This window comes from Macrotis lagotis, chromosome 3 (genome assembly GCF_037893015.1).
Source record: "Macrotis lagotis isolate mMagLag1 chromosome 3, bilby.v1.9.chrom.fasta, whole genome shotgun sequence".
NCBI lineage: Eukaryota > Metazoa > Chordata > Mammalia > Peramelemorphia > Peramelidae > Macrotis > Macrotis lagotis.
In genome coordinates, this window is record NC_133660.1 from 268141841 (window position 1) to 268155792 (window position 13952).

The 13952-nt window shown below is 39.8% G+C and overlaps 1 protein-coding gene across 1 annotated transcript in view; it reads left to right on the forward strand.

Moving 5' to 3' along the window:
* Positions 1 to 7244: 7244 nt before the first annotated feature.
* Positions 7245 to 13952, forward strand: part of HSD17B12 (hydroxysteroid 17-beta dehydrogenase 12) — a 157287-nt gene continuing 150579 nt past the window's right edge. The window contains exon 1 of the mRNA XM_074230501.1: positions 7245 to 7481. Within this exon, the coding sequence (XP_074086602.1) occupies positions 7322 to 7481 (160 nt within the window). The 5' untranslated portion in view covers positions 7245 to 7321. The remainder of the gene's footprint in view (positions 7482 to 13952) is intronic.

The window sequence follows — 13952 nt, forward strand, 5'->3', positions numbered from 1 at the left end:
TCTACCACTTTAGCTAAGCCTTAGGATCATCTATTTACAGTTAGAAGGGAATGAGTTTGGCCAAAAAACACATTAGCTCAGGGACTTTTCCATACCCTTGGAAATGTACCTGGGTGATAAAGAATCCTGAGCTGGGAGGGAGAAATCAAAGGGTCTAACTATTGTAATTCATTTTATTACATGGATCTAGCTGAGCTTCCGATTCTCCATTTATGGGGTGAAAATAAAATGAGGTATTTTATAATACAATATAAAATGAAAAAATGAAATGAAAAGAATTTTGGATAGATAAAAACAAAACAAAATTCTTAATATAAAGAAAAAAAATCACTTAGGCATAATACTAGAAAGCAATGGTAAACATTGCAAGAATAATTAGAATCACTCTCTCAAACCCTGGGGATCAGTCATCTGTTTCTAAACTAATATTGTCATAGAATAATTTCTGATTTTCTGGGGACAAACCAAGTTCGTTGGCAGCTGACCCTTGAACTTTTGGTTATGTAGGCAATAAATTAGGGGAAATGAAAAGAATTATAGGCAAGGATAGAGTGAAGAGGAAGTCAGAAGAGAGACACAGGAGACTGCCTAATTTTGCTAAGGGTTTCTTTCTTTAGAAATTTTCCTGCCTTCTCACCTAAACTTCCCAGACTTCAAAGAGCATGGAAGAGTTAGGAAAGATAAGGGAAATGTAGAAAGAAAGAGAATGAGGAGCTGGGTGTAGACTTTTAAATCTAGTACTGCCACTTACTATTATATATTGATCCAACTAATTTGATTGTTGCTGCCTGGGGTGACTTCTTGGATAAAGAATAAGTAACTTTACTGGGACTGAACTTCCTGTTCCGTTAAATAAAAGGTTTAGATAGAGAATCCTTAAGGTCACTTCCAGATCTGAGATTTTACAAATTTATTATTAGGCCAATATTACAGATCCTAAACGTGGGAGTTTCCAATGGTTTATCAAGTTCATATGCTTAAATAAACAGCTAAAGTTGGCTGCCTAAAAGTGAATACATGAGCTCTAATTCATCTTATAGTAGCCACAATTTTAATGTTTTCAAGGACATAGTTGCATGTACTGGTTTGCCATTTCCTTCTCTTGCTCAATCACAGTTGAGGAAACTGAAGCAGACGGTAATTAAGTGACTTGTCCAGGATTACACAGCTAGGAAGTGTGTGAGAGACTATATTTTATATGACCTGGGACAAATCACTTGATCTTGCCCTCACATCCAGGATCATCTCCAATCATCCTGATTCCTATCTGGCCACTGGATCCAGATGCCTCTGGAGGAGAAAGTAAGATTGGTTATTTTGCACAGTACCTCCTCCCTCAAATCCAATTCATGCACTTGTCATAGCATCACCTCCCTGACATCATGGTCTTCTTTGAGTACAAAGGACAAACATTATCATCATGATCATCATGAAGACTTTGTATTTGAACTCAGGTTTTCCTGACTCAAGACCCAGACTTGCACCACCAAGTTGGCTAGTTTAGGTAAATCAATGTTAATTCCAAGGAAGGGAGATATTTCTGTCCACCTAATCTTTGAGTATTTATCAGAGCAGGTCTTTTCAGTTTTCCAGGATTCCCCACCACCACCACAACCTGATTTCTGTGCATACAAATTTATTCAACAAATAGATATTGTATTCCTAGTATACTCAAGGTCATGAGCTAGGTGCTGAAGAGATCAAGTTGAAATCAAAGTCCATACTTCCCTTCAATTTCCACTTAAATTTTATTACAGATATGGACCTATGAACCAAAAACTTATTTTCCCCAAGCTTTTAATCATCTTTGCAGAAATAAGTGATGACACAGTATTCACCCTGAGTCTACAAGTTGCTAGCAATCTCTTTTTTTTTTTAGGTTTTTGCAAGGCAAACAGGGTTAAGTGACTTGCCCAAGGCCACACAGCTAGGTAATTATTAAGTGTCTGAGACCAGATTTGGACCCAGGTACTCCTGACTCCAGGGCCTGTGCTTTATGTACTTTATCCACTATACCACCTAGCTGACCCTAGTAATAATCTCTTTATATTTAGTTTGGACACCAGTCTTCTTAGTCTTTTCTTTTTCGTTTAAACACAACACTGTAAAAATCCAGTGATTTCTTTTATTATTTTCAAAAACAAAGGAAATTCCTTTGCTGAAGATAGGAATGTTTAAAAATTTATGTCCCTTGAAGGCTATATTTGATGAGCTGAAATATCATATACTTTTTTCAAGAATCCAATATTTCATTTACATAAGTACTCTGCCCATCTGTGGAGTCTTGAATACCTCCATGCCTTAGTATAGGATTTCTTGAATTTCTGGGGCTAGAAATTCATTATGTGATAGTTACAATTCCAGTGGTGAATTTTTGCGTATTTACTTATCCTGATTTTTGAAAAGAGACTGAGTCAATCTATAACTCTGAGAAGCTGTAGAATGCTCAGAGGTCGCTTCCTGGTAAGAATGGGTTAAACCTGTTTCAAAGATGATGATGATGTTCTTCAATCTCAAAGGTCTTGGCATTAGGGAGGTGATGCCATGACAAGCACGTCCCCAGCCTCACTTTCTCCTCTAGCCATCTGAGTCCAGTGGCCAGATATAAATCAGAAAGATTGGAGGTAACTCTGGGTGCCAAGCAATCAAGGTTAAGTGACTTGACCAAGGTCACATAGTTCATCCATGTTAAGTACCAGAGTCTGGATTTGAACTCAGGTTTTCTTGAATCCAAGGCAAGTGCTATATTCATGGCACCACTTAGCTGCCCAAGCATGTGAAGACTTCCCCTAGCAGAATGGCTGGATGAGGGCAATTTGTTCCAAAGACCATGAAAGTGACAGAAGCAAGTGCTATAAAATACTTAGAACTACTTTAAACATCTAAGATGCCAAGCTTGTATCCCAAGCCATCACCCTATTAGAAGTTATTAGTAGGATCATAAATTTAGAGCTGAACAGGACTTCAAAGGTCACCTAGTTCAACCCTTAATTTTTAAGGTAATGAAACCAGAGAGGTTCAAATGTTCATTGACTTCCTGAGCTCATGTAAGTAATAAGTAGCAGCACTAGGCTTGAAGTAGGATTTTATCAATCTGCCAGCTCCAAATACAGTGTATATCACTGTATAAAAACCATGGAATCTGAGGATCAGGGTTCAAGAATTGACAGGGACCTAAGAGCTCATCTAACCCAAGTCCTTCATTTTACAGATGAGGAAATGGAAATGATGCTTGGTCAAGATCCCATAGATAGCAGAGCTGATGTCTCTCACTTTTCTTGCTTTCTCTACACTCCCAGTCTAAACATAGACAAGCCACCTTATGTACTCTTCTGTTATATTCAAGGGGGAAGAGTAATACAAACAGAAGAATTTGTATTGTTCTTATAAGAATTAAAATGAGCGATTATCTATGTAAACCAAAGTTACTTCAAAGTTGAATGAATAAAGGAGGAAATAAAAGAATGGAAAAAGAGAAAAAAATGAACTCATCATTTAAATGAATGCTATTAATTCGGTAATGTAAAGTGAAGGATTTCATTTTCATGGTAAATATAACTACAAAAACCTTCTGATTATAGTTGTCAAGGCAAATAACCATTACCAAGCAGCTAAAGCAACTGGTCCAGAGCAACCCATTGATTACTACCATCTACTTATCTGCCCTTGACTTCTCCTTGCCATCTACTTCTCCACCTCTGCCTCTTAACCTGGGAATAGCAATCAAAGCAATACTATCATTGCTTCTGGAAAAGGTATACCAATTGACTCCATTATAGTTCCTTTTTTTTTTTTAAAGGTTTTTGCCAGGCAAAAGGTAACCCCTTACCCAAGGCCACATAGCTAGGTAATTATTAAGTGTCTGAGATCAGATTTGAACCCAGGTACTCCTGACTCCAGGGCCAGTGCTTTATCTACTGCACCACCTAGTCACGCCTTCAATTATAGTTCTTACTTCCTCTGTGAAAACATCCTTGCCTCTTCCCATAGAAATCTAAGCTCCTTGGGGGCAGGGACTTTCTTGCTTTTGTATTTGTACCTCTTAACACTTAACCCAGTGGGTGGACCTTAATAAGAACCTTAGAGACAGTCATTCTGATAATGCTATTTACAGATGTATCTGGTGTATGGATAAATTCTGTTCTGGATGCTATGGGAAAGAAAGACTTGAACATTTTCAATTAATCACCAAATATTTATAAAGCATTTACAATGATGTCATTGGTCCTCTTCCACTTTTTCCTAATTGATTCCCTATCATCTCCTCAAGACTTCCATAACACTCCCTTCCCTCAGCCTCTTTGCTGAGGCCAAACAAAGGTTCTCTTTTCTTCTGCTCCTCCTATCATATCCTGTTGTCATCATCCTATAATATCTCCTCCAATCTCTGATGCAGAGAAGAGGTCTTCCTGCTTGTCAAGGGAGTCTCTGCCTCAGCAGGGTACCCTGCATTCCACACATTCCTTCTTTTCCAAAGACTGTCCCCACTATTATTCTGACTCTCAAATCTGTATTTCCCACTCTACTGGTTTCTTCTTGCTGCCTACAAACATGACTACATCTCCACCATCTTTAAAAAATCACTAGATCCTATCCTCTATAATCAATGCTTCTATTTTTCTCTTCTCACTTTCTTCTAAACTTTCTGCAGTTTGGTTTCTGATCTTATCATTGAATTGAAACTGCTGTCTCCAAAGTTGCTAATAATTTCTTAATTGCCAAATCTAATGTGTTGCTGTTGTTGTTAAGACTTCAGGTGTGTTAACTCTTCTTGATTCCATTTATGGAGTTTTCTTGGCAATATGGCTTTTCCTTTGGTTGAAACACTTGACCACCTTCTTTTGAATAGTCTCTCATTTTGAACTTTGTTCCTACCTATCTGACCACTCCTTCCTTTTCAAACTCCTCTGCTGGATCTTTATCCATGTCATGCTCACTGAATGGAGATAGTTCAAGACTATGTCCTTCGCCCTCTTTTTTTGCTTTTCTCAATTCTCTCTTATTTGATGAGTTTATCAATTCCCATGGGCTATTTCTTTTTGCAGATGATTCCCAGATCTAAATATTCAATCTCTCCTGACTTTCAGTCTTACATCACTAAATGACTATTCAACAAACTCAACATGTACAAAAACTGTTTTCATCCAAACTCTCCTTTCTTCTCAACTTCCCTATTATTGTTGAAGATACCACCCCCTTCTTTTCACCCAATTTAAAAAAAATTAGGTGTCATTCTTGATTTCTCTGGAGGGTTCACTTCATATAACTTTTAGCTACCAATCTTGTAATTTCTTTCTCATTCTCTTAATTTAGTCATTTTATATGTTTTGCAAATATTCATTCAGATAAATGTTTTATTGTTATATAAATGAGTAGAATATTTCCTTTATCTCTTCTTTGTCTTTTAATTTACACTTTTTTTTTTATTTTGATACTGGTAATGTTTTTCTTCTTTCTTTTAAAATGATCAAATTAACTAATGGTTTATCCACTTTATTTCTTCCTCTCCCCCCCCCCCCAAAATCCCAACTACTAGTTTTATTAATTGGTAAGGTGGGGGTTTTTTTGGTTTTCAGTTTTGCTATTTTTCCTTTCTCTTTTGCTGTTTAATTGGGGTTGTTATTGATTTTATAGTTTATTTTTTAAGTTGTATGCCCAATTCTTCAGTCTGCTCTTTCTTTTTTATTTGTTAAAATGTTTAGGGATATAACATCTAACCTTTAGATTCTTTGGCTAAATCCCTTAATTTCTTCTTCTTTTTTTTAATAACATCTCACATACATCACCTTCTCTCTACTAATATCATCATCACCATTCTACTTCAGACCTTTATCATCTCTATTTTTAGATCATTGCAATAGCCTTCTAATTGTTCTCCTTGCCTCAACTCTCTATTTCAGGCCATCCTCCACTCAGCTGCCAAAGTAATTGTTCTATTGCCTCCCATCCAAGACCATTTCCAGTCCTCCTGATTCATATCTGGCCACTGGACCCAGATGGTTTTGGAGGAGAAAGTAAGGCTGGTGACTTAGCACAGTACCCCCTTATTCAAATCCAATTTATGTTTGCCATGGCATCACCTCCCTGATATTACCGTCTTTTTCTAGAAGGAAGGACAATCATCATCATCTTCATTATGGAAACCAAACTGGATAAACACAGTGACTCCCTATTACCCCCAGGATCAAATATGCAATCTTTTGCCTGGCAATTAAAGCTCACCACAATCTGGCCCCTTCCTAACTTTATATTTTACTTTCTTTCACAAACAACAATGATTCAATCATATGATCTACGTAATTGCCTCCCGCATGGGATACTCCATTTCTCTTAGTGACTTTGCTTTGGCAGCTCTTGATCCCCCACTCCAACTCTTAGACTCCTTGGCTTTCTGAAAGATCCAGCTCGAGTGGCACCATGTCCTTGGTTTCCTCCCAACCCCCTCAGCTACTCTAGTGCCATCTCCCTAGAACGTTAGGTCCATCAACTCTGTTTTAACTTTGCATTGGTTGCTTGGGCCATTGGGAAGGAAGCTGGACTATCCGTGCCTGAGCTGTCTGGTTCCACATGGTCAGGCCCCTTGACTCCCAACATCATGGTGCCATATTGGATCTCTCCAAGACCAAAGGTCATCAACCACCCCAAGCTTCTCGAGGGCGGACACATTTTTGCCTTTTCTTAGCATAATTCTCTACATTATCGTAGGCACTTAACAGATGCTCACTGATTAAGGGCTTATCTAAGAGCGGGTGGGGCTGGCGCACGACCCCAGTTGGCAGGCGCAGGAACCAGCTGGACTTGCCAAGCAACAGGGATCATATTTAAATAGTGCAGCTCCAACTCGGTTTGTCGAGCTCCGCCAATCGGAGTTCGGTATTTAGAATCGCGAGAGCAGCAGCTGCCAATGAGAGGCGGGGGCGGGGCAGAAAGGAGAAGCCAGCCGGCGCCCGGGATCCGCCGGCCCGGCGAGAGGCGCGGCTTGAAGCCCATTGGCTAGCCGGCGGCGTCTCTCAGCGCCTCGGAGCCGGAAGCCGGGTCGCGAGGCGTGTCCACGGGGGTGAGAGGCGGGGGGGGTGGGGCGCCGCTCCCGGGGGGCGTGGTCTCGAGTCCGAGAGGCGGTGCCGAAGTCTTTTTGGCTCAATGATCATGGCCGGGGGCGGGAGCGAAGGGGGGACCGGCCAATGGGCGCGCGCCGCAGGGGCCGCGGGGGCGGGCTCCTCAAGTGGGCGGGACGACGGCGCTCGCGGGCGTCTCAGTCCGAGTGCGCTTCCGGCCGCCCTCCCTCGTGTGTCTCGGTCCTCCTCGAACCGCGGTCCCCGGCATGGACGGCCTAGCCCCAGCCTCCGGCTTCCTTTACTGGGTGGGCGCCAGCACCGTGGCCTACCTGGCCCTGCGGCTCTCCTACAACCTTCTCTGGGCATTCCGGGTCTGGGGCTTGGCCCACGGGACGGAGGTCGGGCCGGCGCTCGGCGAGTGGGCAGGTGAGTCCCGGGGTCAAGTCCAGGCGCCCTTAGTCAGCTGTTCCCGGGTTAGTCTGAGCCAGCCCACCTGGCAGCGACCTGGCCCGGCCTAGTGAGCCCCCCAGCATCGAGCATACAGCAAGGGCTTAATAAGAGTTCGGGGGGGGCCCGAGCTCACCCCTGTGCAGCCCCCGCCACCCAAGGGAGTTGGGGGGACTTCCAAGGCTGCCTCCTTCCTGTACGAAGCAGTAGCATACCACTGGCTAGTTCCTTTGTGTACATATTTACACATGGACATGCATGTGGACACGTGTGTTTGTGTGTGCAGCCCAACAGGTACGTGTACGTGTTAAAAATGTAACACATACATGTATTATATATAATACACCTGTATGCATTACATGCATGTAAGCACATGCATGCATTTCTTTAGCTATATGTATACATAAACATGCATGTATAGAGAGAGAGGGAACGAGAATGCTTACGATTAGGGCTTCTGGTCAGAGTGAGAGCCCTGATTTTGAAATAAAGCGAACCCTGGACCCGGGTTAACTGGGTTCCTGGATGATTTCTGGAGTGCTGCAGAGATTGCGTCTTTTCAGTTCTTTTAAAACATCTCACTAATTAATGTGGCTGATTCAGTAGTTTTTTTCCCTTGTAGTTTATCCCCCTCTTGTATTAGGGTTGTAGGACTTAGAACTGGAAAGGTCCCCTCAAAGTTTTGTGATCTCTCTCTTTTATTTTAACGTTTTTGCAAGGCAAACGGGGTTAGGGGGTTAAGTGGCTTGCCCAAGGCCACACAGCTAGGTAGTAAGCATCTGAGGCCACATTTGAATTCAGGTCCTCCTGACTTCTGAACTAGTGTTCTAGCCACTGAGCCACCCAGCTACCCCCTGACAGTATTTATTTCAACACGAACATCATCTTTTGCCAAAGTAAAAATTAGGACCAAAACTAGAATTCTTGCTGTTCAGCATAACAAAAAATGCTCTTTGATGCTGTGAAAATAAAGTTTCCTCAGAGATCACAAAGGGGCAACTAAGTGGCACAGTGGCTAGAGCACCAGCCCTGGAGTCAGGAGTACCTGGGTTCAAATCCGGTCTCAGACACTTAATAATTACCTAGCTGTGTGACCTTGGGCAAGTCACTTAACCCCATTGCCTTAAATAAATAAAATTTTAAAAAAATGCTGTCCTAAAAGGGAATGGGGGGGGCAGGGAATAAAATTCTTAAAATGTGTGATTGTACAAACTACTGAATTACAGCTGGCCTCTATTTAAAAAAGAACTTTGGAGTTCTTAGGAAAAATTACCTCTTGAGCAACTTCTTAACACCCTATCTTTCAAATCTAGAGATTACTTATGGAGTGGTAAAGTGAGCAGATTTGATTTTTACTGTGATTTAATTGTCATTTTGAAATCACTTGTAGGTAAAAGGCCTCAGTGAAGATCCTGATTAACTTTTCCACCTGTGTCAGTTGCATTTATAAATAACTTGACTAGAAAGTACAGAACAGATAGCATTTTTTTGTTTTATTAAAGATTTTATTTATTTTGAGTTTTAAAATTTTTCCCTCAATCTTACTTTTCCTTCCCCACCCCCCCACAGAAAGAAATTTGTCAGTCTTTGCTTGTGTTTCCATTGTTGTACATTGATCCAAATTGAGTGTGATGAGAGAGAAATCATATCCTTAAGGAAGAAACAAAAAGTATAAGAGATAACAAGATCCAACAATAAGATAATCTTTTTTTTAGTCCTTGAACTTTGTTCAAACTCCACAGTTCTTTATCTGGATACTGATGGTATTCTCCTTTGCAGACAGCCCAAAATTGTTCCTGGTTGTTGCACTGATGGAATGAATGAGCAAGTCCATCAAGGTTGAACCTCACCCCCATGTTGCTCTTAGGGTGTACAGTGTTTTTCTGGTTCTGCTTATCTCACTCAGCATCAGTTCATGCAAATCCCTCTAGGCTTCCCTGAATTCCCATCCCTCCTTGTTTCTAATAGAACAATAGTGGTCCATGACATACGTATACCATAGTTTGCTAAGGGGTTCCCCAATTGAAGGACATTTACTTGATTTCTAATTCTTTGCCACCACAAACAGGACTGCTGCTATGAATATTTTTGTACAAGTGATGTTTTTACCCTTTTTCATCATCTCTTCAGGGTATAGACCCAGTAGTGGTATTGCTGGATCAAACAAAGGGTTTGCTCATTTTTGTTGCCCTTCAGACATAGTTCCAAGTTTCTCTCCAGAAAGGTTGGATGAGTTCACAGCTCCACCAGAACAGATAACATTTTAAAGGGACCAAACTTAAATCTTGACTTCCAAATGTCTCAAGGAGTTATTTGATCTATAGAATGACATCTGTCCTATGTAATGAGTTAACTTTGATATTAAAATTTTAATATTTACTTTCTCTAATTTTTTCTTCTACCTTTTTTGATCCCTAAAAGATGAGTCATTCATTTCTAATAACTGAATTTCACAACTTTTTTGTTTAACTTTTGAATATTGAACTCTGTAATAGTTTTACATTGCAACAGAATTGTGCTCCAGGGTGTTACCAACATTGAATTTGATGGGTTACCTTCAAACAATTCCAGTAAAGCTAAAAGAATTTTGAAACTTGGCAAAGCACCTGAAAAAAAACTAAAGAGGAGTCTCTTTAAATAGGTTATTTTGAAAAAGTTCATTTTAACATGAAAGCATCTCTGAAAGGAAAAGGAAAAGAAGTTTGGCTTATTTGACTGCTAGGGGGATGAGGCCTAGGTCCTTATCTGCCCCTTCTTGGAAAAGTCAGTTTCCTTTTTATTTGTTTTTTTACATTTGTTTTTTTTTTTTTTTTTTTTTTGCAAGTCAAATGGGGTTAAGTGGCTTGCCCAGGGCCACACATCTAGGTAATTATTAAGTGTCTGAGATTTGAACCCAGGTACTCCTCACTCCAGGGCTGGTGCTTTATCCACTGTGCCACCTAGCCGCCCCTGAAAAGTCAGTTTCCTTTGCATCAAAAACAGAGAACTAGAAGCTTATCCGAGAGGCCATTCTAGTTCAGCATCTTTCATTTTATAGATGAAGTTAAGGCTCAAAGGATGGGAAGTGTGACTTGCTCAAGATCATACAGAGTGTCAGAGATGAAGTGTTAGGACAAGACCTGAATTTCAGTATCAGTACTCTTTTTTCTCTGGCTTCATGGAAGATTTCCAGTCCGTCTCCTATTTATTTCCCTTCCAGTCTGTGAGCCTCTATTGTGTCTTTCTCTGCATGGGGATGACATTTTCCATCACAATCTTTAAAATTGTCTTTGATCATTGTATTTCTGGGAATACCCAAGTCTATCTTACTTGATTGTCTCACACAGTGGTTAATGTGTATAATGTTCTCCTGGTCCTGCCTACTTCACTCAGCATCAATTCAAATAAGTTCAGATTTTTCTGAAATCCACCAGCTCATTATTTTTTATAGAACAATAATATCCTATATTCATATACCACAACTTGGGTTAACATGATTTTTAAAAAAGATAATTGGAAAAACTAAAATCTTAGGTTTTAGAAATGCATTTTATTAGACAGTATTTAATTTTCAGTTAATTAACATTAATTGCTCACCATGTTCAAGCACTTGGGATACAAAAAGATTTTAAAAAGAGAGTCTAATGGGGGAGAAAGTCTGCACACAAATATGTACTGAGCTAGCTGTTATCCAGGATAAATAGAAAATAAGTAAGAGAGGAAAAGCATTAAATTGTGTAGAAGGTAGTTTTTAGCTGGGATAACATTAGTGGAGGAGCAAGAAACTTCAGACCTTGGTCTGGAAGCTGACTGACAGATGAAATGTCTTGGGTATGGAATAGTCAGGAGTCTGGGACACTGGATTGAAGAGTTCATATCAAGGAATAATTATGAGTTATAAGGTGACTGGAAAAGTAAGAGGAGATTAGATTAGGGAATATTTTTTGGCAAGTCAGTGGAGTTAAGTAACTTGCCCAAGGACACACACCTAGGTAAGCATTATGTGTCTGAGGTCCTATTTGAACTCAGTTTCTCCTGACTCCAGGGCCAGTGCTGTATCCACTGTGCCACTTAACTGCCCCAGGAAGTACTTTTAAAAAGCCAAACACAACATTTTATATTTGCCTCCTGGAGGCAATAAGAAGCTACAGAAGTCTATTTTAAGCATCTTTCTTTCTCATTCTTTGTGTAACATTGTTCCACACTTTGTTTTTAAGTAAATAAAACTAATTTTTTTCTTAATGTTTCATGGTGATGTTGGACTTGGTATTTTCCTTATCCAATTTAATGTTTATTTAATATCCTCTCTTTTATCATCAATTTTAAATAATTTATTTTAGTTACTACTAACTAGTTACATGCTATCAGATTGTAGTAAGTTTTTTTTTATCTAATTTTGGGTATATTTATTCTCATGATCCAGGAGATATTCTGTGAGTTGCCTCTTATTGTATCTTCTAGCAACTGGTACAGAACTGACTGTTCTATTTTGGATAACTTTGGGGGAAACAACCCAAATTTGAAAGACAAACTCAAAAGACTTTAAAAAGAGAAGGGGAAAAAGGCACTTGAGGAACACTTCCAGCATCATTAGCAACTTCTTTCCAAAATGTTCACAATTATAGCGCCCCATCTTTTCAGAGCATGGTAGATGGACCTTTTTAACTCCCAGTTGGGATTAAATAGACATTGTGCCAACAAAGGAAACTATTGCAAAATTATTGCCTGTCCCCAGTAATTTTAGAGCTAATACAAAATAAGATTGGTACCAGAGGAAGGAAGCAATGGTTCCTGACTGGAAATCCCAAGGGATATCAATTTGCTCTTACTACCTATGTACCCCTAAAAAGCAACTGTGGTGAGCTAGTGGAGAATTGGATCCACTCACACCAATTGAAGCCTTTACGTGTCTTTTTTTATTTAGTATATCATAATGCTTTCCCATAAATCCTCCATAATGTTTACAGAATGTAGCATTTCATCATCCTGGTTCTCTTTTGGTAATTCCTCCTTTCTGATACGGGCCCAGCCTACCTATTTTTGATTCATAAATAACTAAGGTAATATTTTTGCCAGTCAAAATTGACTTTAAATGTGTGTGTATAGAATCTTGCTTGAAGACCAGGTAGAGCATGCCAGTCAGACTTTCTTTTGAAGATGTGAACCTTTCAGATCAGACTTGTAGAATCTTAGTGTTGGAAGGGACCTCAAAGACCATTTAGTTGTTAAAGTCAAATTGTAGAGTGAGAAGATTACTGCATTTGTTGTCAGGTGACCTGAGGTTGACTCATAGTTCTGCCATTTGCTGCCCATATGGCTTTGGAAAAATTTCTTAATCTCTCTGGGTCTTAGTTCCTCATTTGTAAGATTAAGGAGTTTGATGAGATGGCTTCTAAGATCCCATCCAGTTAAGTATTAAGTGTCCACTGTGTACTAGGTTATATGGGATTAAAAAAACAAAACAAAAGTAAAACACTCCTTGTTCTCCTGGCATCTTCCAACTCTAATTCTTTGATCCTTTGATTGATGTATATGAATAAGACTTTTCCTTTTACATCTTCAAGCAAAAAATCTTTTGTTTTTTCATCTCTTTTGGAATACAGACCGAGTGGTAGTAGTGTTGGTTAAAAGGGTATGTGAGATTTTGTAAACCTTTGGATGTAGTTCCTAATTACTCCATAGAATGGTTGGATCAGTTCACTACTCTGCAAAACAATCATGCAAAACATCTTCAATTTCTGTAAGTTTTCCCCTCCTTAAAGCCTCCTCCTGTTTTTTAAATCTTACTGAGAGCACTCTTGAAAACTTTCATACTACCCTCTACCTGAAAGAGAAATTCTATGAGCAGCTGGCCTATGTTACCTCTTTAGGAAAGGTTAGAATACTTGGGAATAGATGAATGGAATCCTTTGTATTGGAGGGAATCAGATGAAGTGGGTTTTGTTGTTCCTCCTTTGTTTTTGAAGAGGACCAATGACATCAGGATGTGATGATTGAATTTCATGAATTAGATTTCAGTGTGGCAGAGTGGTCAGCCTCACTGTCTTTTACAGTCATTGAAGTCCAGTGGTAGGACAAAAGTCAATACAACTAGTGACAGCCCAGGATGCAGAGGATGACCTTGCCATTCTTGATGTTTGACGAAACTCTTAAGTGCTCCACTCCACAGCACCTGCTTCCCCCCACTTACATGGCTGTTGGAACAAATTGTTCTTAACCTTTCCACCTCTTCCCACTTCCCCATTCTGCCAGGGGAACTGTTTTTATGGCAGACAGCCCTTAACATAACAGTAGTTTGTTACCTTCAACCTAATTTGACCTGTTTGCCAAACAGTTTTATTGGGGATGATATACATGCTACTGTCACCTATGGTTTGAATACTGAGTGACTTGCTTCGGGTAATAGCCAGAGTCAGAACTCTCTCCAAATAACCAAACTGACTACAAAGTAGATTATTGAACTTACTAAGC